Raw genomic sequence first — 24,727 nt, 5'->3', positions numbered from 1 at the left:
TCTCTTCCATGATTCCCAACATTTTCCCCAAGGCCTTGGGACTGGCAGCAGCAATTAGTGTGTGTTCACAAAAGGCCAAAGAACAAAAACATTGAGGAAGGAGATTAAAGACGGATTAAGGAAGAAAAAATATTATATATATATATATATATATATACACATATAAAACAATGCTCCAGATACTAAGCTTGAAATGGCTTTCAGATCCGGTTTCCCATGAAACTTCAGCTTCTTACCATTTCAAGGAACTTCACCCTCAGTAGCAGCAAGGCATACCAACTAATGAATGCATGCTTATCACCTGTTCTAAGCAATTCCCAGGTCTTGGGCCTTCTCCTCGCTTCCCTGCTCTACCAGCAAGCTCTGGGCAGACAGCTGGCAGGAGAGAGCTGCTCTCCACTCATCAGTGTTTCTAGTCATTCCATCCAGGTGTTGCAACTGGGACATGGGTGAAAACTCAAGAGGAATCACTCTAGGAATACCCGGGAAACCCTCCAACATGAATGTGCTTCCGAGACTTGAAGGAACAGCATGCCTCTGCTGAGCATGCCAACACTTTAGAAATGAGATCTCCCTTACATTTGAGGCATCCTTTACATTCTAGACAAAATTTCACTGGTAAAAAGTAAGATCAGTATTAATGATGTATAACTAGGAAAAGCAAATGTGAAAGAATACACATATGCCTTATGACTCTTTTTTCTGTTTAGCTTCAAGGAGCTTTCCACAGTACGTTCAGCCAGCAGATGCTGAAGACAAGCCAGCTTCCACACTGATTCAACGCAGATGGTGCCGGTGGAGCTGATTCCCGTACAAGAGCGGCTTGTCTTCTCAACTGAGATAAAGTTTCTGCATATATATCCTTTTTCTGAGTCAGAATCTCATCAAATGTAACTACACTCTTCAAGGCCAGGGAAATTTCAAAATTCCTGTTAACTCATTTTTAATCACCATCTCAACTTGTAACTTTCTGCCAACGCCATTAACTGCTGTTGTGCAAAGCCACTTCTGAAATGTCCTCTCTCACAGACTAGGAAAAGATGGAATAATCAGCCCTACTTACAACTAAACAAGTCTGTTCAGACAACGTAAACTTAGTCCTTCCTAAGAATAAATGCTTTTGAGTTATTCATATATTCAACACCAGCACACAGCCTTTCATAATTTCAAAACCAGGTATTACACAAGCAAATCAGCAAATACACAGACTCAGACTCCAGCTTACTGCTAGACGTTAAGAGACTAGACACAAACACCACAAATAACCAGGGTGGTGCAGCTGGCCAAAACAGCGTGCCTATGATTTGATTTGATTTGCATGCTAAGCAGGGGGTGTACATTTTTTTAGAGATAACAGATCACCACCTAAAGCCTTCAGCAGCATTAGACCCATGCAGTTGCTTTAAATTTACAAAGAATGGTAAATATTCAAATTGGGTAACTAATACAGTACAGATCTGCACAGAACTTGGCCACTGGAATTTTACTGGATTAGACCTATATGAAACTGCTCACCTAATTAGAGACCAATGGAAGAAGGAAAGAAAATAGGAAACTCTTTAATACGTAAAAGGGGGGCAAAGGAGAAGGACAATGAGAGAGAGAAGAGAGCTCAGCAGGAGCAGCTCCCCATGGCAGATCAGTGCACAAAGAGCTGGAATGTAAATGCTCCCGTGTGGGTCTGGTGTGCAGCAGAACAGCTATTGGGCACTGCGGGAGGAGGAGAGGAGGTGGGTACGAGGTAGGGCATACGCAGAAAGCCTCACAGGGAGAGGCTGACAATGGTGAGAGGAGAGGCAGCCAAAACTCTGGGGCTTATCAGGAACTAATACAAAGAAAGAGAAGGGACCAGAAGAACCATTTCTGTGCCTGAAAATACACTTGTGAGAAAGAATGTGACTTCCAAGCTTTCAGTATATAGCTATGAAGAATTAAGACTTCTGAAAACTGCATGGGGAAATACAACAAGAAACATGAATTTTCCCCAAACAAACGTCTGCTTAGTACCTAAACAGTTGACAGCAGGAGCAGCAAAGGGTTCAAACAGCAACAGGCAAACCAGGTACATGGACAGACAGTGGTCATCCATTCCAAGCCCCTGCTTAGCAAGCCACAAACCACCACTGCCTTGCCTATCACTCTATTCTTGAAGGTGAGATTTGGGCAGCTGTTGCATAAGCAGCAATTAAAGCTCCAAGAAAGACAATCCGAGACCAAAACGGCAGCAGCATTTTTTCCCCTGCCATTTCAGAAGGTTTAGATTTTACATTTAATTTTGGTTTTTTAATAGATTTCTCTACTACAGCAACTCTTACTATAGAGGCAAGCGTAAAAATGCATTTGCTGCTTTGTTCAGCTCAGTATAGGCTACATCCATAAAAATGTGAATTTGCAAATGTAAGAAATGCCCTCAGGGAAGAACAGCAGTTTTGTCCTCCACGGGATTCTTCCTCACACATACTAGACACTACTAACAATTGCAGTTAAAGTTTTAAAGGTTGTTTTGGGGGAAGACTATTTCTCCTTCTTTTAACACACTTTCAAAGCCACGTCAAGTGTACAGAAAGCCTATTCTGTTCTGACAGCAGCGCCTACTTCATCAAGCTTGCAAGCAAAAACTCCTTGTCCTCCATAGCTGTGAAGGAGTTAGTTCTGTTTCTCCTAAAAGTTTTTGTCTTGGTAGCTTCATAGTTTGACATCTAACAACTACTGGAAATTGCCTGTTAAATACAAAAAAAAAAAAAAACCAAACAAAAAAAAACCCAAAAAAACCAGCCTTAAGCAGTAGGAGTAAACTCTTTTGGTATGAACTGTACCCAGTTCAGCTTTCTTTATCCATTCTTGTATGTTCTGTAAATAAAATCTAAAAAAATACTGTACTTATAGTGATACCAGAGGGATTTTACCAGTGTGCTTAACTATAAATGTCGCAAGTGTGTATCCATGACATGGCCGAGCTGTACAATGATGTATTATGTAGTTTAGCTGCTAGTAGAACGCTGCCTTGTATAGTTTAGCTACTAAGTAGGTAAAAACCAGTCTGAAACCAAGACGTGAGCCACAAATGCTAAAACAGGGCCGGAAGAGAAGGTCACAAAAGGGTCAAGAACAAGAAGAGGAAGATGCCGAAGAGGAGGACAAAGAGAGGCTGAAGAAGTCCCAAACAACCATCAGAGGACCCCCGACCCATAAGGCCACATGTAGTAAGGTGCAGATACAACACGTGGTTCACGGAACTGTAATGAATATGCTAATACTTTCTCAGAATGTCATGACTATGTTTAGATCGGCCATATGCAGATAAACAGAAAACAAAGTCGGTATGCACGTTGGGTGGAACTTTACCCCTGTGCATCTGGCACCAAAAATAATGTCTGCTTTCCGAAACTCCAAACCGAGTATTACAGAGTTTTGTCTCCTATTTTTCAGTATCAATAGGCTTTGCAATCTTGAGTACCCCATTAAGTTACTTAATTTTGCTATCAATAGCACATGATCTCATCAGCAAAACTGTTTATTTGCCTTCGGAAAAATAGAGATGTGGTTGCACCCAGGGTGTTTCTGAGTTAACAGGGCTTTTCCCTGGGGCTGTTTAGGAGAGTCAGAAAGAAGAGCTGGAGAGAATATGGAGAGAAGGGAGAGGAATGGCAGACAACACAGGTGCAGTGCTCTAATCTCCTGGCATTTACAGGCAGACAAAAGAATAACCACAATTACAACTATTATCTCTCACACATTCCTCTGTCGCGGAAGGGGTGGGGTGGGTGGCAGGGCAGGCAGGACTTTTGAGCCCACCTAACTTTAAACAAGTATTTAGATTTAGGCTCTTCATACCTTTTTTTGGCTCTACTGTGGACTGTCTTGCACAATTACATTCTAATTTTTGTTGCATTTGATACAGAGCTGCTGCACTAAGACAAGGTACTGTATGTACATACACAATCTGAAAGCTGAATTTAACAGGCATTTATTTTTGAAGGAATGTATCCAAAATCGGATTCTAATTTTGAAATGGTTCAGACCATTTAAAAATAAAACTCTAATACAAACTGCAATACGTGTTTGCTAAGAAACTGTACCTAGTCAATATCAGAAAACTTTATAGGACATGTATCATAACAAAAGTTCATATATTACAGTGTCTTCTTTTCTTAGATGCCTACAAATCAACCAATGCCTAGCTTGGATTTGGTACAGCCTGCTTTGAAAAATCAATATAGCCTGACAAAAGCCTAATGCGAAAACCCACTAACATCCATTTCAGCGTATTTCATTGAATATCAAACTATTACTCTCAGCTTTATCTAAAATAAATCTGTCCCTGGGAAGCTTAAAGAAGCAACAGTTTGGTTTTGATGCTTGAAGACATCTTGTTCTCTGCACTGAGGATGCGTGATCTCAGATTCAATTTTGCTTCCTGATCAACATGTTTGGTTTCTTAACATTTCATAAATATCTGCCCAGAAATGTTTATGACTGGAACCTGATCTACAGCAGGACAAAGTAAATCCAGAAAGCCTGTCGAGTCATAGCAAGTCATTCAGGTCAACCTTTGGCTGAAGGAGTTCCCAGAACTGCAATTCTTATCATACCGTCAGAGTGCTCAGAAAAAACCTACCAAGCATCATCATCACGTAATGGCATCTTACAAGTGTGTGTTATAAACTTGCATTAAAGTTCTTTGAAACATGTTATGTAGTGTTCCCATCTGCCACCTCTTAAACCCTCTCAGTCCATTAAGTGTTAACAAGATTGCCATGTCTTCTGAAAGGTAATTTCCCTATAGGTCTGACAAGAACTTTTAATCTCCATGCCACAAGCATTAATTAATTCTATAAACAAAATACAGGTAAAAGACTATTTTAACTTAGAAATTCAATTTAAATACCTCATTACAGTCCTAAGGTTTGATACATCTGTGTTACGTATTCATATTTTTATTTGCCACATATGACTAACTCCATTGGTATTAAGAGAGTTCCTCCATTCTTCTGGAATTCAAGAGGCCTTGAAGTTCTACATTTTAAGAAGAAGATGGAGAATGTGGTCAAGCTCTGCATGTACAACAGGTTTTTTATGGAGAACATTTTAAAGGCTACCCATGGTCTTAAGTATACTTATGGAGTTTACATAATAGGGTGCAGTCAAAAATCTCCTTGCAACATTAAAGACATTTCAGTACTCAAGAGCAGCTGCAACTGTGACCTGGTAAAACCTAATTATTTCTTACGTGCCCTTTGGAATTCTCCTCTCCATGAATATTTACTGTCATTTCTAACTGGTGCCATAAGCACTGGGTCAGCCTTGGAATAAAACTGAAAGATAGCTGAATGCGTACCATATACATCTTTTACGAATATCCCACAGATATATGTTAAGACTTCACCATGTGGTACAGCAACGTAAGGCTAGAATTTGTTATCTAATATAACTAAGTCAGGCACGAGAAATACCAAATACATGACCTTTTTGAAAAATGCTACTCCAATCTTAAAAGAATCTCAGTTTAAAAAACATTTTACAGAACAGTTGCAGCATCTCAAAATGCCTTCTGCATTACTATAGCCCACTGTTCTGTCCCACATGATGAGACGCAGACACGCTGTAATGCCAGGGATACCTGTGTTTGTATAGAACACGCACATACATATCCATATGGCATACACATAATGTAGTATATATACATTAAGATGTATATGTGATAAAGTTGTATATACTGAGATGGTTAGGGCACAGCTCACTCTACTGCAAACATTAATACAGACAATTGAACCTTAACTTGAAGTTAATTTATTATTAGTTATATTTATATTATTATTATTATTATTAATCATCTCAAGAGAAAGATTACAATTGAAGTGGGAGAGAGAAAAATAAATCCTTCTCCTTTCGTTTCAAGGAAAATCAATCTAGAATTTTGTTTTTAAATTAGCTGAATAAATAGAGCATGTCTATAACATTTCAAACATTTAAATACCAAATACATCAAGCAGCATTCAAAAATCTATTGCAATTCCTCCTGAGAAAGGAGGAGGCTTGACACTTTCCAGTTTGCCTGTATTTCTTTTTGCAAAAATGTAAACAAAGTGAATTTAAATATTCAAACTTCACACAGGAAGTGCAACTATCCTGCTGTTTTTATAGGCCTTACAGAAATCAAGCTCTCTCTGACCCTAATGTAGCTTGGCCTTGCTGTCCTGATACGGGCAAAAAGTGCAACTGCAGGACAACTGGGACGAGCAGGGACAACTTTGGGGAGCTGCCTTGCGCCGGCACCCCCAGGATCCTTGTGCGGGTGAGCACGCATGGCAAAAGCACTGCAGGAGATGGCCAAGATCACCTATGCACTGATAATGAAGAGAACAGGATACTCATTAAAGGAAGCAGCTCTTTGCCTTGAGAGAAACCCTCATTTTTATGGAAAAATATTTTAAAAACTCCAACAGTCAAAACATCCACTGCATCTGCCAAATCTGACGCTACTTGTGTAAGCCAGCAAGCCATAAAAATAAGGGAAACCAGGTTTTATTAAAAAAAATCAGGGGAGTATGTATTCTAGCTTGCCCTGCAACTACTGTAAGTTTTGGGGTTTGTTAGAAGAGCAGAAAGTTTGTTTTCTGATGCAGATTTCTCGAAGGCTGACGGCCAGCCAGGCCCTACTCATCCCGGGCCTCGGCCCCGCCAGGCACGATAAGGTATCGCCAAGCCAGCGCCAGCCGGGGTGGAGCACTAATACCAGACAGCTCTTACCCACTTGCTGCTTGTAAACTGCACCAAGTGCTAATACCTCAAAATAAACCCCTGGAAGCCCCCGAAGCCGCCAGTGCGGCCTGCGAGGCCTCGGGCGCGGCGCTAGGGCGAGGCCGGGGCTGCGGGGCCGCCTGCCCGCAGGGGCTGAGGGCAACGGTACCGGTCCGCTGGGTTTGTCTGTCGGAAGCACCTGGCACAACCCGTAGCTGCCCCCATCTTTGGGCCACAAGCCAGGGGCAAGCAGCGGCCGGGGGGTCGCTGGCCAGCGCCGCCTGCCCCGCCGGGAGCCCTACCGACAGCGACAGCACGGCGGCTCGGGGCTTAACCGGCAGCGCTGAAGGGACGAAGGGCCCCCCCTTCCCCCGGCACTGCCGGCAGCCGCACCGCCGACACGAAAACGGGGAAAATTTAAACACCGCCGAGGGCAGCCAAGGGCGCGGCCCGGCCCGGCCCGGCGGTGCGCAGGGGAGCGGAGCGGAGCGGAGCGGAGCGGGCCGCCCCCCCCGAGCCGCCTGGCCGCGGCGCCGCCTGCTGCTCCCCCTAGCGCCCGCGCCGCCGCCCCGCCCCGCCCCGCCCCCGGTGACGTGAAGCCCCGCCCCCCGCTCGCCGCTGCCGCCGCGACTTGAGGGCGCGCGCCGAGCACCGCGGCTGCCCCGCGCCAGCGCAGCGCCCAGCGCATCGCTCCGCTCCGCGCCCGGCCCCGGCCGCCGGCGCCTCCCTGCGCCCGGCCCCCGCCACCGGTGGAATTACCGCGGCGGCCGCGCTCCAGCCGGGATCGCCCCTTTTCCGTGCTCCGCAGGTAAGTGCGGGCTGAGCGCTTCCTCCGCGGGAGTTGCGCGGGTCGGGGTGCGGCGCTAGAGGCGGCGGCTGCGGCGGGAAGTTGGGGCACGCCGCGGCCCCGGGGTGCGGGCAGGGCGCTGCGGCGGGAGCGCTCCGCTGGCTGCGCGGCAGGGCGCGCAGGGGCCAGCCCCGCGGGCAGTGCCGGTGCGGCGGGCGCAGCCGGCCCCTGCCCGCCCACCCTCCGGGCGCCCGGGGCGCAGAGCGGCCGCTGCCGGCCCCGCCGGTGCCGTGGCCCCGGCAGGCGGAGCGCCGAGCCGCCTTCCGCGGGGGCGGAGGGAAGCCCGGGGGAACCTGCACAGCAGCGCCGCCGGGCCGGCTCCCCCCGCGCGTCCTGGGACCCCAGCCCCTCATTTTAACGCGGTAAGGGGGGAAACCTTCCTGCCCGGGCCATGCACGGCTCCCCGGGTTAGAGAACACACACACACACCCCCCCGCCTTTCTGCATATGTTTAAGTACAATCAAAATCCCAGCGAGAGCGTTTGTGCCCCCTCCCCAGCGCTGCCGCTCCGCACGCACAAAGTCTGCGGGTAGGAGATGGGGGAACAAAATGGTTGCACATACGTTAAGAAGGAATGCAACAGGCCCCATCGCCTCCAACCCGCTCGTGGGGAAGAGCAGCCTCCTGGCATTCGCAAGCTCCTTGCCTAGTTTTATAATCAACTTCGCCGCGGTTTCCAGTTTATTAAGGGACTGGCTGCCCTCGTACGAGCGCAGCAAACGCGTTTATCCATAGCTCGCGAATTACTTCACCCACTTCTTCCTTTGCGCACCTTCATCTCTAGGCTACTCTCACCCCGCGAGCGGTTTCGGCGCTGCGAGGTGTGCCGGAGGCTTTTGTTTTACCAATTTCCCCGAACGCAATTAGGAGCTGTAACTTAGTTGATGAGGCGAAGCCCGAGCGCCGCTACCTCTCCCGGCGCAGCAGCCCCGCTTCTCCGCAGCTGCCCTGCCTGGCAGCAGCTACGCACGGAGCTTCTCCATTTTTTTTTTTTTTTTTTTTAATTTTTCTATTATTATATGGGGGGGGGGGGGCTCTTTTGGTTCCTGCTGAGTTCCCAGAGGCAGCCCTTTGGCCAGGCAAAGCTCTGCTCTTGCACAGAGAGCTGCCTTTCTGGCTCAGCCCTCCTCTCTTTGAGCTAGCCTCAATTTTAATCTCTCCGCCCGCAGAGGGGTTTGAGCGCAACCCTGGCGCAGCCAGGCAAAGTTGCGAGGAGGAGTGTTGCAAACGCGACGGCGAGTGCATGTAATTAACTAATTCACGGAGTGCTGTTAGCCATGGGTTACTAATTTGGACTGAAGGCAAGTCACTTCCCTTCTTCAAGGGATCAATTCTTGTCAGTTCCCAGAGTACAGCAGACTATTTTCTACACTAGATTTACACCGAAATGCAGAATTACTTTACAATTACATTGGATTCCTGCAAAAGAGCACGTCAGCTGAATCTGTTCTCTTATTGCCACTTAGAAGATTCGTGTTTCGCATTTCCATGCAAATCCTGTATGCAGAGAAAAGTATAGAAAGAAGATGCTGAAAACGCTTCAGTCTTTAAAAAAAAAAATCATCATCCTGACCCCAATTTCCTTGCCTAAAATACACTGCCCAAAAAGATAGAAGCGTCAATTATGCTTACCAGCTATTGCCTGGGGATATGGCGTCTTAATGAACATTTCTTTGAATTAGAGTGAAAAATGCATTTGTCAATTCAAGTGTACAAAGAAAAGAATTACTTGCTTTAAAACAGGAAGATCAGTATGTTTTCCTTGTCAATATATGCCACACATTAGGTCATACTTAAGAGGTTTCAGTGCCCTTCCCTCCTCCCTGAATAAAATAAATAAAAAAAAACCCCAAACACCACCCTCGAGTTTCCTTTAATTTATTCCAAAACCATACAATACAGTCCTGTTTAATATCTGTTTTCAAATATTTCATAAACAGAAGATATACCTGGGTTTATAGAAAGCCAGTTATCTTAAAATATACTGAGGTTATTCTAATCCTTCTATTCATGCTGCTATCAAGCTCTTCTATTTTTCCGTCCACATTTAATCACTTCTAAAAGCTGTATTTTTTCCTGCCTTCTGTGCTCCTCCTATATCCCAGAACCAGTGACAACCCTTGGCATGTATTTAAAATGCTAATTATCTTTTTCTTTTCTTTTTGTACATTCATACCGGTTTATTTTAACTGGAAAATGACCAGATAAATACCATAGTTTGTACAGTCAGCCTGGGAAATAAGATTCTGTAGACTCTCTAAAAGAGCGATATTTTTATTTCCCTCCTTTGGAGGCTGCCTTTGTTTTTCTCAACAGGAGACTTTGTTGTAATTAAAGCAGAGAAAACTGGACAGCAGCAAAAAACATCTGACTTGTGGCTCTTAAAAGTACAGGTTTTGTAGCATGTACCACCCCCCAGTGGGCAAAAAACTCTGTAGTAAACTCACAGCCAGCTTTAATCTCCAAATAAAGTGTATACATTTTGCAGCAAGAACAAAATAACTGCATTTCTGGGTTTGAGGTGTTCGGGGTTTTTTTTTTTTCTTTCTTTCTTTCTTCATTTCTCGTTTGTCACCAATTGCTAAAAGTTGAAAGATACTGTCTCAGGCAGTGGTGACTAATCAAAGCAATTGCTGGAGTTTGCAAACTTTGCATTGCAATTATTTGAAGTGGCTTGGGTTGGTGGATGGCCATCTTTGTCTCCTTCTAGCAGGACCCATGTATGCTAATGGCTAGTTATTTCTGAAGAAACTTCCCTAATTACTTCAAAGCACAGGAATACAGAAAAATTAATACGTGATTGCTTACATCTCTTTTTACTAAGCGACCAAATATCACTCAGAGCAGGCATTTTGCAAAGTGTTCAGTAAATGTATCATCACAAACTCTGTTGTTCCTTTCATGAGCTGTAAGAATTAAAGCAATCTTACAGCTGCAAGTTTTTAAAGTCTTATTTTTTGAGGTGCAAGTTTAGTAAGTTGGGAGATGAGCAAACAACTGTTTTAAAAAGGAAAGAAAAAATACTGAAACTTTATCCAGCTTTTAAGTAATGTTTTCACATGCCTAACGTTTTGTGCCAGGAACTCCCTATCAGGTATAATTTCACCTAAACTTGTCAAGAGGGGGGAAAAAAAGAATGGATTTTACTTTGAAACAATGGCAGCATTTGTTCCCTATTCTTTTATTTTAAGCATGGGTGAGTTACCTCAGCAGCAGTTCTCAAAAGAAAACCTAAGAAGCCCTAATTGGCTAAACTCAAAGACCACTAAAACACAACAAAAAAAGGCATTGCAAAACACTCCCCCTCAAAGTGCTTTTTTAACATGCAACTTTTGCAGAAGCAGAGTAATCAAAACAAGAGAGTGAGTAGGAATAGCACAATAGCCTGAATCTTTTCAACCTAGCCTCTTCAAAACTAGGAAAGGTTTTAGAAGTAAACTTCAGAAGCGAACAACTCCTAGTTCATTTCCATCCTCTACTCAAATACTGGTTTGGCTTATCCTAGGCATGGAGTCAAGCTTTTACTGAGAATCCATTTTAAGTCAGATTCACTTGTATTTGAGGGGAAAATCACATTAAAAAAACTCATTTTTTTAAGACACTTGAGTTCAAACCGGGAAGACTAAAGCAATACTATATTCAACTACAGCACAAGAAGGGGGGAGGCACATTTTCTACAAGTAAATAGAGGGGGGGGGGGGAACCCAAAACAAATTTCACCAAAGCACTCTCGCTTTAACAAACTCCTTTGCATTCTTTACCCCTTGGAAAGACAGCGAGAGGAACTTCTGCTTGCCTAGCACCAAACAAAAGACTGGGGCACCTTCCTGAAATATGATGATCGTGGAAATTGCAGCTCCTAGACAGGGTGCTTAGAAAGCATTTTGCTGTCACGATCAACTTAACTCTGAGTAACACACTTAAAGAAAACAAAGTATGGGCATTGTTTTAAGTGTAGGTTAGCACTGTGGAACTCCTTTAAAAAAAAAAAAAAAAAACACCACCAAAAAACCCTCACAACACGGTGAAGTTATTTAAGAGGCAGCATGACCTTCGTAAGCTAAACTGGCAATATATGCAGTAGAGAAATTTCACAAGTATTTTAAAAACTAAGCACATCTTACATTTCTGATAAATTCCAGATGCTAAACAAATACATTTGTAATTCTGGAATATATGTACACTGATTAAGCAAAATTGTTAGGCTTATCAAGTCTGTATATTCTAACGTTACCTGCAAATCATACTGTTGTAATTTATAATCTAAAAATACTGGGTTGTTTCCCTTCCCCCTGTTACTTTGATGGTTAGAAAGAAGCTGCTGAACTACCAGAGTTCCTGCCGGAGAACACAGAGGTGGATTAGAAATTCAAATAAGCATTGTGTGACCTCGAGTGAGGCAGGTCTTTATTTTATTCACATTTTATCACAGCTTAGAAAGAAAAGATTTCCCTGGCACCATTTGTAGGAAAAGTCCCAACTTTTCAAGTATACAATTTTTATTTTTTCTCTTTTTTTTGCTATTGACAGGGAGTGCAGCAGGACTCCACACCTCATAGTAAATACAGGAAAAATATGCCAAAGAACACCACTGTATAGTGCAAATTACTTTGAATATTTTAAAATAAGATGTCCCCCTGCTTAGCTGTACCACAGCAATAAATACACGTGCAAGGCTCACGCGTTACCGCTATCTGTAGTAATATGCTTGCTTACACAATGTCCAGGGAAAAGTAATTTAACCATGTAGTTCAGCAAAGTTCATGAAAACATTCAACTTGGAATAAAGATAAGCAAAAAAGCTGCTGCTCAGTTGTTCTGACATTACTTACCAAACCTCCCCTCTCCATCATTTTTGCATTTAAAAATTAAATTTAGCACACACTTCCTAAAATCTGCTCTGCTCAAAAGTAATGACTTCTTTCAAAACCATGTGTCCATGAAGCCTCCCAGTTTGATGTTGCAGAAACCTGGACACAGTGTCTGTGCCAGTGGGGGTCACTTTTTCTTTTCATCCTGCCGGATCAGCTATAATGACTTGATGTCAGGGAATATTTAGAGACAGCTCAAGAAGGGGAAGGTTGGAGCATGGCAGCAGGATTCCCTTCTTCTCTGAAGACAGATCACTGGAGCCTTTGATATGCAAAAACATTGTTTTCAGCTATGGCTTGAGATATAAAAGGGAAGTGTGAGATACCAAACAATCAAGACCTGAAGAAAACTATTCTAAGTTTAGAAAAGGGAGTGGGGGGTATAGCCTTAATCCACATTTTTGAAACAGTGTCATCTTCTCCAAAGAGACCTGCTTTTATTTTTCTCTCTCTTGTTATCATGTAATTTTGAGAGAAGGGATAAAAAAATTCCAAGAACTTAATGAGCTTTAGTGCTTTCATTTCAATCCTACACATTACTGCTATTATAATAGCGGCAATAAATGAAGGAATGATTATCAAATGGAGCAAAGAGGAAACAGTTTATATGCTAGAAAGGTAAAACAAATGAACTTACTTTCTCATAGATGTATATATCTATAATGTATACATACTAGAGCCTCTGTTTTGCTTAATACTAACATGGTTTTTACAGGTCTAAAGAATCTAAAGAAAATTTGTTTGCTTGTGTTTTTTTAAGTACTTAAAAGTTACTGTAACCTTCGAAGGCCTAACTAAGCAATTTATATTCCCACTTTACAATATACTTCCAGAAACTATGTTCTATCACAACTTCAGATTAGTTCCTAAGAGATACCATTTTTTCTACAGCTGTTAAACAACTGTTTATTTCAAAGTTTCAGGAATAGAGCTTGGACTTCTTTCTCAAACACTTCAGTAATAAGACCAAGAAAACTGCACACTGGAAGAACACGAAGCCTTTTTGTTCCACTGTCTGATGATTGCATAATTTGCCCAAATTACATAAGCTATCAAAAATATGCATTCCCTTATATTCTAATACGTAGCCACGCAGATTGAGTTTTCCCCATAAATAAAACATACGTTAAAATACTTCCTTATGCCACAGTGGGGGTCACTCATTCTAAGTTACTATTTTCTTTAGAGAACTGCAGAAAACAAGGGTCAAAAACAAAGCTCAGATGAGTCTGAAAGCAGCATTAAGAGAGAAGAGACTTTACCATTCCCTCACTAGACAGTCACACCGGGCTTTCGTTTTTGGTTTGGTTGTTTTTTTTTTTAATGGTCAACATTTTTCTATGAAGAAGAGCGGCATAGTTTGTATCTATGTCAGTCATTTTGTATCACTGCGTATATCCTCTTGCTATAGGAGTATTACTGATCTATTTCATGATGAATCTGCTTCAGATTGCGGGACACAAGAGTTTAAAACAGAGACTGTCTGTTAAGGTCTCATATTTTATAACGGACCAGAAGCTACTGGTTAAGCTCGTGAGGCAGGCAGCTCAGCAAGCGTTACTCAGCATGCTGTTTCTTCCTAGCATTTCAGTTCTGGAGACTCTGCTCAGTTCTCTGGACAACATGCAGTCACCAAACAGAGAAGCAAGTAAACGTTAAGGACATTTTAATTTCAGATTTAACCGCTTTTATTTCAGACATACTAGGTGCTCTTAGGGAACACAGACTTGATATCTCACTGGATACTTTCTAAAATAGTGACATGAAGTAGCCAGGATTAAAAATACCATCCAAAAATAACCAAATAATTACAGTTATTCAAGTAAGAGGAAAAATATTTTCAGTCTTGGCTGTTACTATGTTGAAATTAGAATAATCAGATTAAATGCCAGTCTAATAACCAATTCTACTGTGTGCAAAGTGACAGATACAAACAATAGCTTAGAAGTTCAGACCACAAACGCTTCAGCACATTTAATGGACAAAACTCACATATGAATCAGTTGTCAAAGAGTTGATACAGATGCCTAGCTGGTCCCCAATTCTGAATCAGCACATTGCAAATGGGAAATATTTCCCCTTTCATCCAGTAACGACCGAATGGTAATTGCTCTCTTTACATTTAAAAACCAAGGAGATGACCATTATCTATCTTCGTTTACCAAGAACACAAAGCAAGCAACCATTCTGGCCTCCTCCAAGGAGGCAGGACTGGCATTTGTAATCAGGTGGGAAACATCATTTAGGAATACTTTGTTGCTGTCTGTCAATTCAGGTTTACTTTTATTTTGTAATTGAAAAAGGAAAATACAGTTCCAGCAAAACCTTTTCTTAAACAGCTCTGTATTTTGCTGAAATACCAATACTTTGGGAAAACAAAATATGCTAGTCATGTATGCAATAAGCATAGCATGAGTTACATAGGGTATAAAACCCAACTGAATACTAGTTGTTATTAATTCCAATTTTTGTGTTTGTTTTTACCTTTGCAGGAAATTAAGATTTCAAGGGAAGCTTTAAAAGGGGACTTTTCTGGGAAGCAGATCATATTTTTGTGGGTTTTTTTTTAATGAAGAAAATCATCTGAATTGCCTGACATTTCTACGGTAGAGTAAATTGCATTCTTGCAGCGCAAGAGGAATTCTTTCCTGCATTACAAATTTGGAAGAAGCATTAAAAAGTGAGAGTCGGAAAATGGTTCTGTCAAGGAGGTGTGGATGTATCAGGATGTAGCTACTGTACAAAGATTGCACTTGGATAATTCTGGACAGGAAAAAGCAGCCCCATTCCTGTCCTCCTGAAGAGGCTACCATCCTTCAAGCCTCAGCATAATGAATAGTTTCCATCACGCAGCGCTGCAGTTACCACCTCTGACTACTACGCTGCACAGAAGAGTTTGTAAGAGTTACAAAGAAAGTAATTCCTGCTAAAGGCATTAAACCAAACAAAAGAGGCTCTTCATTCACTGACTTTACATGAGGACAAAACCAGAGGCAAGCTGAAGCTTTTCTATGCCCCAGCCTGGTGTGCTTATGTACCATGATAAATCTTGGTTGGAATGCTCATTGAGTATCGTGCCAGGAGCCAGGAAACCCACACCACCGAGAAGGACCGTCTGAGTAAACACCGTTGAGGAAAAAAAAAAAAAAACCCACAGCTCCATGGAGTAAACTGTAAGAGTGACTCACAAGGCATTCCTTCACTGGATATCCTCAAGCACAAAATTTACTCATACCTTTAAATACGGTAGGATCAATATTAATTTATTTTCCTTTTTGTGCCTCAGAGAATAAAGTTCAATTAATATATGAACCCACAAGAGAAAAGGTCATGACACCGCTTAATGCATAGGTCATCTTGCAGAAGTTCTCACAACCCTAATTACAATGGTAATTGAATTATGTTGTCTTAAAAGCTATAAAAATGCTAATTGCTTGAGCTCAATATACAAACACACTACCAATGCTAAGTACAATTCCAGTCTCAAGAGTTAATTTATATTATCCTGCCCTGCACAGTTTGAACTAATAAGATGGGAAAATGTGGTTAAACCTGCCAATAGTCTCTTATTAGTGTACTGCTTAGTAAGACGACTTTTGAGAATGACAAATATTTAAACATGAAATTAAGCATGTAATGAAATATTCCATCCAGTCAACTAGAAAGCCATCGCTCTACCGGACACATCAGGTTTTAGCTACCTACCAATTACAACTTTTACCTTTCTAAACATTCCAGCTCAAAACCCAAGAAAAGTAGACTGCAGAAGTGGTAGGATACACAATATGATGTTGAGCGCACCGAAAACCTTGGAAAAAAAGTCCTTAACTGGCCCTTGCTCTTTTGACTGTATTTTATGCTTTGCCATTAGGACTTTTTTGAACCCGCAAAATAGCTACCGCTAAACTTGTGGGTTTGGTAAGGGTTTATAGTTCACTTAAGGGTTCCTGAGGCAGTTAGCTGGCTTAGGAATCACTTCTTATCTTTCAGATACAGAATGATTTACTTGAACTGTGGTCTAACTCCAGCTCTGTATTTACGTGGTATCTGCAGACAGAGATTGTCTCTGCATGTGAAATGTGAAGCAATCCTTAGAAAGACCCTTCTTGCTTAAGCAAAACAATTCGCAGATTAGACATACTTGATTGTACATTTTCAATTACTATGCACAGTAACCTATTAATGAATCAGTACATGAAGCGGTACAATTACTGATGTAAGGAAAAGAAAGTAAACCGTGTCTACGGGCTTGATTTTTGGTATAATACATGTGTTTCAGATGTCTTCTGTAATGTTGAAGTTGAATTTTCATTGCAGTTTCTTCACTGATGATCTGGATAATTTTGTTTGTTTGGTTTTTTTAGATTGTTGAAGATCAGAACTGTATACAAATCTCATCATTCCTGACCATGATTAGTGTAACCTGGAGCATCTTCCTAGTTTGGACTAAAATAGGGCTGTTACTTGACATGGCACCTTATTCTGTTAGTGCCAAACCATGCCCTTCAGTATGTCGCTGTGATGTGGGTTTCATATATTGTAATGATCGCGATTTGACGTCTATTCCTACAGGAATCCCAGAGGATGCTACTACCCTCTTCCTTCAGAACAATCAAATAAATAATGCTGGGATTCCTTCAGAACTGAAGAACTTGCTTAGGGTGGAAAGAATATATTTATACCACAACAGCCTAGATGAATTCCCCACTAACCTCCCTAAGTACGTTAAGGAACTGCATTTGCAGGAGAATAATATAAGGACCATTACTTATGATTCGCTTTCACAAATTCCTTATCTGGAAGAACTGCATTTGGATGATAATTCCGTTTCCGCTGTTAGCATCGAGGATGGAGCTTTCCGGGACAACATCTATCTCAGACTTCTTTTTCTCTCTCGAAATCACCTTAGCACCATTCCCTGGGGTTTGCCTAAAACGATAGAAGAGCTACGCTTGGATGATAATCGTATTTCCACGATTTCAGAGCTGTCCCTTCAAGACCTTACAAATCTAAAACGTCTTGTTTTAGACGGAAATCTTCTCAATAATCATGGATTAGGAGACAAAGTGTTCATGAATCTTGTCAATCTTACAGAACTGTCATTGGTCCGCAATTCGCTCACAGCCGCACCTGTAAATTTGCCAGGAACAAACCTAAGAAGGCTTTATCTTCAAGAAAACCACATCAACCGTGTGCCACCCAATGCTTTCTCTTACTTAAGGCAGTTGTATCGGCTAGATATGTCCAACAACAATCTTAGCAATTTACCTCAGGGTGTCTTTGATGATCTGGACAACATCACTCAGCTTTTTCTTCGCAACAACCCTTGGCACTGTGGGTGCAAAATGAAATGGGTACGTGACTGGTTACAGTCGTTGCCTTTAAAAGTTAATGTACGTGGACTGATGTGTCAGGCACCAGAAAAAGTACGTGGAATGGCTATCAAAGACCTCAACGCAGAACTATTTGATTGTAAGGACAACGGCATGATAAGCACCATCCAAATCACTACTGCGGTACCAAACACATTATACCCAGCGCAGGGGCACTGGCCAGTTTCTGTCACCAAACAACCAGACATCAAAACTCCCAACCTAAATAAAAACTACAGAACCACAGCAAGCCCAGTACGCAAAATCATTACAATATTTGTGAAATCCGTAAGCACGGAAACTATTCACATCTCCTGGAAAGTTGCACTGCCAATGACAGCTTTAAGGCTGAGCTGGCTCAAGATGGGTCACAGCCCCGCCTTTGGATCTATAACCGAAACGATAGTTACAGGCGACAGAAACGACTATTTGCTCACGGCTCTTGAACCAGAATCGCCATACCGTGTATGCATGGTTCCCATGGAAACCAGCAACATCTATCTCTCCGACGAAACGCCTGAATGCATCGAGACTGAGACAGCGCCTCTTAAAATGTACAACCCTACCACCACCCTCAATCGGGAGCAAGAGAAAGAACCTTACAAAAACTCCAGCTTGCCCTTAGCTGCCATCATCGGTGGCGCGGTGGCGCTGGTGGCCATAGCGCTGCTAGCCCTGGTCTGCTGGTACGTCCACAGAAACGGGTCCCTGTTCTCCCGGAACTGCGCCTACAGCAAGGGACGCCGGAGAAAAGATGACTACGCCGAAGCGGGAACGAAGAAGGATAATTCCATCCTAGAAATCAGGGAGACTTCTTTCCAGATGATACCAATAACCAACGACCAAGTGTCCAAGGAGGAATTTGTAATACACACCATTTTCCCACCTAATGGCATGAATCTGTACAAGAACAGCCACAGTGAAAGCAGTAGTAACAGGAGCTACAGAGACAGTGGTATTCCAGATTCAGATCATTCACACTCATGATACTGAAGGACATGAAAGACTGGTTTGGGTTTTGTTGGTTTTTTTGGTTTTGTTTTGTTTTTTAAAGAAAACAAGAAAAGACTGACTTAACAGTTGCTGTTCTACTGCAAAACACTGGAGTAAAAGACTGACAAAGCAATGTACTGTACATTTGCCATATAATTTATATTTAAGAACTTTTTATTAAAAGTTTCAAATTTCAGGCTACTGCTGCGATTAATGTAGTGGGGATACCTGACCACAATTCTATATTTTAGTATTTTTTAGTAATTTGTACTGTATTTTCCTTGCTAATATTGAAGTTACAGACCATTTAACTTTTGTGTTCTACTGAGTAAGATGACTTGTTGACTGTGAAAGTGAATTTTCTTGCCGTGTTGAGCAGTCAGAGCATTCATCTGAGATCCTTGTAAGTGTAAGCACAGGCCATTTTTCACTTTGGTATCAATAAAATAATGTTGAACCTGGCAAATCAGGAAGATCAAGAAGTGGTTGCAAAAACTCATAGAACTTTAAATGTTGGGTCCGCTGAATCTGTAAACCACAACAATATTCAATAAACAAAAACGCGTGTAGTAATGGGCAATATCAGCTGTCTGGATATATCCATTCAACGATGGTAAAATCCAGTTTAAAAGAAAATAATCAAAATGATGACATGCATGAGACTGAAGCTTTTGACACGTGTGAAAAAAGTAATTGATCCCTGGAAGAAAGCCTAATCAAATTCCTAATAAGGAAATTTTAAAAAATGCACTAGGCTCTACAAACCAAGAGGATAGATACAGTTTTGGTATAGATTTGTGGTTATCAAAGCCAGAGGTCTGCTTATTCCAGGGAAAACGTTGATGTATGGTCACAGGCATTTGGGAAGCTAAGGCAGGAGGACAGATACAACGCTTAGAAACTGCTTTGAACAAAAAAAGGGCTGAAAGTGCAGTTTCACAAGGAAAAAAAGAGCAGGACAAAAAAAAAATAATACAAGCAAGGTCTCAAAAACTTTAGTCACAAAGGTAAGCAGACAATTGGTGAATACAACTTTTTTTAAACTCAAACAGTATACAGGTATGCATTCAGTATACTGCCATTACAGTCAGGAATACTGCCCATTACTGTCGCAGTTTTCCAGAAATTCCTTGATAAATCTGTAAGGTAACATGTTTCTGTTTCTGCCTTCCTACTGAACTATGGGCTGTTTCATGTTTAAACCCCAAGCTGCTCTTTGTTGCCATAATCACTTGTTTCTTCAACTAAAAAACCAAAGTGCTTTGTATGCCCTTTGGCCAGTCCTGTGTGTGCCTTGATCCAATGCTACATGTATCAAGCTTTTAAAAACTAAAAAAAATACCAAACAAAAAAAAAACCCACACAAAACCTGGAAAAAATAAAATACCCACTTTTTCATACATAACTTATCTAAGAAAAATACTGGTTTTATTGATGAATAAAGTTGAAAAATTAGTTCAAAATAATGCTGTACCTCTGCAGTGCACTGATAGGAAACCCATTCAGAACCTACTACTTCGCAGGTCATGAGCTTCACCTTTTTCTTTGTTCTGTTTGACAGCGTTACACTTGCAGGATTTCTTCATTATTAATTACTGGAAAACAAGTTTTCATAACTTTGAAGTGTGTGAACAATGAAAGGGAGGGAAGGCATGGAGTTACAACCCCCAGAGATACAATTTTTTTCAACAGAAACAGCAAATAAAAATACTTAATATTTTGGACAGTATCTCACACAAGAAGAAACGTATACCAAATGCAATTCTATTTTAAGAGAACTTGAGCGGTTCTTGCCCTGTCCTTTCCCCTAAAAGTGGTAAAGGATGGAAGACCGCAAGAAAAAAAGCGACCAACACGGAGACCGATGGTTTCAGCAGTCAGCCTGCAAACAGCTCTGCCAGCAACCCATCTAACTGTGCAGACCCAAAATGTCCAGTAATACGCAGCTCTCTCCATCCTCATTTTCCAGATGTGCCCAGGGAAAGTCCTCTACAAACTCCCTGTGCCACAGTACTGCTTCCTCAACCTCACCTTCAAAAACGCCTCCTGCAGTTCCTGAGCAGTGGAGGAGTCCCAGATGGAGAAGCAGCGCTGTGCTTCCCTCCCAACCTCAAACAAATCCCATCTTCACACAGAGCACTGATTGGATCCACCGTGCCAAAAGTGACAGGAAGGGGCACGTTACGCTAAACAACTGTGTGCTCCGCTCAGTGCAATGCACTAAACAAGACTATTTCGCTCTCTTTTTCCCATCAGATACAAATCTAGGGAAGGGCAAGAAAGCCAAGACTGAGCACATTGAGCCTCATCACGTTCTTCTGCAGAAGGCTTCCCGAGTGGTATGCGGGAAAGAAAAACCACCACAGATGGAGCAGGCAGAGCTGGTTTTCATCCGAGCTAGCGTATAGGGACCTCACATTGGAGATACATTTAATGGCTAGATCGCTGGCAATAGATTACAAGTTCTTTGCCATCAGGTCTCTGGTAACAAATTAAATAGGTTTTGCTGAATTTTCAAGCTATTTACATGAAAAACTCTCTCCTAGGTGACTCCAAATTTGTGTTGTGAAAAGGATAATGAAATAACACTGGGTGAGTACCCTCCTGTGCCTCTTCCAAGGCACCTGAGCCGCAGGCAGCCTGGTAATGGTACATCTGCTGTGCATCTCGGGTGATGCCATACAAAGGTCACATACGGGCTATAAAAACATCGCCATTTGAGGAGGAGATAACTGTATATGAAACTTAAATACGAGGACTTTTCATGTGAAATCTATGTACTGTGAGGTAGTAGTATGCAAATCCAAAACAACTTCAACAAGCTGGCCCAGTTGTTCCCAGTTCACCTGCACTAGAAAGAGTGAAAACCTGGCCAAGGGATTCTGTCTTCTGCAGAGCGCCCGGCCAGGTTTGCAGGGAGAGCTGGTGCCTTCCTGCCACAGTTGGTGTCGATGGAAGAAATGGCACATCCATGCATATAACATCTTCCTTAGGTTCTACAGCAACTTTCACGTGACGTGCATAATACTCAGAATGTGGCAAATGAAAGGCTGCTTTCAAAGTAAACTCTGGGTTGGTTTTTTTTACTTTGGATACTTACATAAATTTCTATTCTGCTCCATGTCACGCCCATCTCTTCAAGACATCTACTTACCATAGCCTGCAGTAACAGCATGCAGTGCTCTCTAGCACCATGCATAAATCTGTTCTATTAGACAGTTATATACATAGGGAAATCGGATTACTACACTGAGCAGTTTACTCAACACATCTATCAAAATAACATTAATCCACATAAAACTTATCTCAAGTAATTTTCTAATTCCATGTTATTTCATGTACGGTTCAATATTTAATAGTGAAGCGAGGAGTGGATTTTTTTTCAGTGTTGTCTAAGCCTTTGTGCAGGGTTAATTTAATCGGTATATTCCATATTAAAATACTATGCCAAGTATCTTTTACATTCTTTATCGGGGGATCACCTCTTAATTTTTATTTATATTGCTACCCTGAATTGCTCACAGTTCTGTTTTTACCTGAAAGCTGACTCACAAAAACCTAAACCTGGTACTTTGGAAACCATAATAATTTTGTCTTTTCAGTCAGAACTGAATTTGCTTGATTTATAAGCTATTATTTCCTAGCTTTGTACAACAGCCTCAAATGCAACAACTGTTGGGGTTTTTGTTGTTGTGGTTTTTTGTGTTGTTGGGTTTTTTTGTTGGGTTTTGGGCTTTGTTTTGTTTTGTTTTTGTTTTCTCCTGGCTTTAACAGTACCAAATTCAAAGTATTATGGTCTTGGAACACAGTTACCATTTCTTCTGCTAATGCACTAGCTAGCATGCAAGCTATATTGTGCCAATGCTGTACATATTGAATGTAGAGCAGCAAATGCAATAAAGCAAGAGCAAAAGTAATAAAGCCTTATTTGCTATTAAAATAATTTACTGATGACATAACTCACTAAAGCATGTATATAGACTTCTCTACTAAGTAAGAGAATGCAATTTTGCATATTCACCTGCAGCTGAAATTGGATAAAATCTTCAAATGTGAGCTGGCAGATGCCATTTGCCTGGATTTATCCAAACCACGTTTGTTTGGGATACTTTTGGATGGAACCGTAATTCACGTGGATACCCCCTGCTTCCAAAACACCTTAATCTTGCTTCCAAATCCATGTATTGTTTCAGCATCACCTTGTGACTGATCTTTGTTTAATTAACTGTTTCTTTACTCATACCAGCATAACAAAAGCTTCAAGCCACAAGCCAGCACTTACGACCAATGAAGTTTTGTTTGTTTTTTTAAAAAGCATAAAGTCACTGGGGACTTTCTTCTTCCAAACTAGCCCAGAGTGGTTCAGCCAGAAAGGAAAAGCCCACTGACTGCATTCAGATGTGAAAAAATTACACTTTTTTTTGCAAATGTATTTAATTTTGGGGGTGGTGGAGAAGGAGTTCTACCCTTGCAATGAAATTATAGCCCTTTGAAACACTCTGAAGGTACAACCACGACACAGGTATCAGATTCTGGACACAGTTGCTTTGAAAGTTTTTTCTTTTGGTAAATGTGTGTTTGGTTTAATTTTAATAGTTCCTGCTCTAAAAAAAAAAATAATCTATAGATAAAACCATACAAAGAACATGGATCTCTCCAAGAGTGACAGAGCATCTAGCTCAAAACAAACATCACCTGCATTTTACCAGCACTGGACATCAAGCAAGATACTCATTTTAAGGTAGTCTTTAAGTGACAACTAAGAAACATTCCTGCCCCACGGGGAAACCAAAACACTTCAACAAAATGGGTGTTAAAAGAAATAACCAACTTCTGGGTTATTGGTGGTCTAAGGCAAAGGCATGCAACACACATTTTGGAAACTGAACAAATGTCCATCACGCACAGACATGGTAAATGTCCTGCACCTGAAACCTGCTGGCCAGAAACACGGAATTGTATTACCCAACTCAACTGCTTTTCTGAGCCCATTTGTGTTTCCTTAGGATGAAAACGTAGTGGAGTCACAGTATAAAACCCCTCAAGATTAATGACATGAACCGAAAACACTTTTTGAAATCTGAAGCTGGACCTTCTAAGCTTAGCAAGAACACTCATAAATAAGTTATAAAAATAGAAGCGTCTTAATAGGGCTAATTAAATAATCTGACTTGTTCAAGCTGGTTGATAGTGTTCATATAGGCTGCTACTCTGTCCTGAACAGCCCTCTTAAGTAATCAGAGAAAGGGAGGAGATCATAGGCAAGTGCTAGTGCGCACTCCCGTCCCCTTGCTGAGCTTAAGGAATATCTATCTATAGACGCAGCCGTGGAAGGTTTAATTGTTCAAAATCAAGAGACTGCATGATGCTCTCTAATCATTAACTGTGGGAACATCATTTACAAAAGGATGAAATTATTTGCATATTATGCATAATTTAACTTCTTAAATTTATGCAAAATATTTAAAAAAATCATTTCTATTAGAAATGCACATACGATTTATGTAATACTGATTTCCTCCAGTGGTATTAGTCCCTGATAAATGCCTACTAGGCAACTAGCTTTCCACATGAAAACAGGTGGGTTTTTTGGGATGTGGGGATTGGTTTTGTTTAGTTTAGGGTTTCTTCTTGTCTCAGTTTTTGTAATTGAAGAGGCATAAATAATTTCACTCCAAGTCTTTCAGTTTTCATTGGATGCAAAAGTTGACAATTTCAAGTGAATGCCTATCTCACATCAACACATATTTAAGGCAGGTGCTGGTGTGGTTAAAGATCTCCCCACAAACTCCTTTCCCATCTCTCCTCACAGTACCGCTTTTCCAGGATTTTAACTTCAAGTCTTGCCTCTGTTGCAAGGATTGCGCTAGGTTAGCGAGATCAGTCAGTTTTCACCACTGAA

At 41.5% G+C, this 24,727-nt stretch overlaps 2 protein-coding genes across 5 annotated transcripts in view; one reads left to right on the top strand and one right to left on the bottom strand.

Annotated features, from left to right (window-relative positions):
• The window catches only part of MACROD2 (mono-ADP ribosylhydrolase 2), an 892,420-nt gene that overhangs the window by 766,955 nt on the left and 100,738 nt on the right, over positions 1-24,727 (bottom strand). The window lies entirely within an intron of this gene.
• FLRT3 (fibronectin leucine rich transmembrane protein 3) lies at positions 7,349-23,393 on the top strand. Of its 2 annotated transcripts, XM_055816688.1 has the most exons (3): positions 7,349-7,549; positions 14,953-15,706; positions 16,825-23,393. In XM_055816688.1, the coding sequence occupies exon 3, from the start codon at positions 16,870-16,872 to the stop codon at positions 18,817-18,819; it is 1,950 nt and encodes a 649-aa protein (XP_055672663.1). In that variant the 5' UTR covers positions 7,349-7,549; positions 14,953-15,706; positions 16,825-16,869; the 3' UTR covers positions 18,820-23,393. The 2 variants fall into 2 exon arrangements, with proteins under 2 accessions (XP_055672663.1, XP_005238661.2); XM_005238604.4 differs by lacking the exon at positions 7,349-7,549 and having other exon boundaries at positions 14,633-15,706.

This window comes from Falco peregrinus, chromosome 11, assembly GCF_023634155.1.
Source record: "Falco peregrinus isolate bFalPer1 chromosome 11, bFalPer1.pri, whole genome shotgun sequence".
NCBI classification, from domain to species: domain Eukaryota; kingdom Metazoa; phylum Chordata; class Aves; order Falconiformes; family Falconidae; genus Falco; species Falco peregrinus.
Note: the sequence above shows the minus strand (reverse complement) of the source record. Positions and strands in the feature narration are given on the sequence as shown.

What these genes read in the sequence shown, in the direction of transcription:
- FLRT3 (XM_055816688.1), top strand. Translation starts at nt 16,870, where the DNA reads ATGATTAGTGTAACCTGGAGCATCTTCCTAGTTTGGACTAAAATAGGG.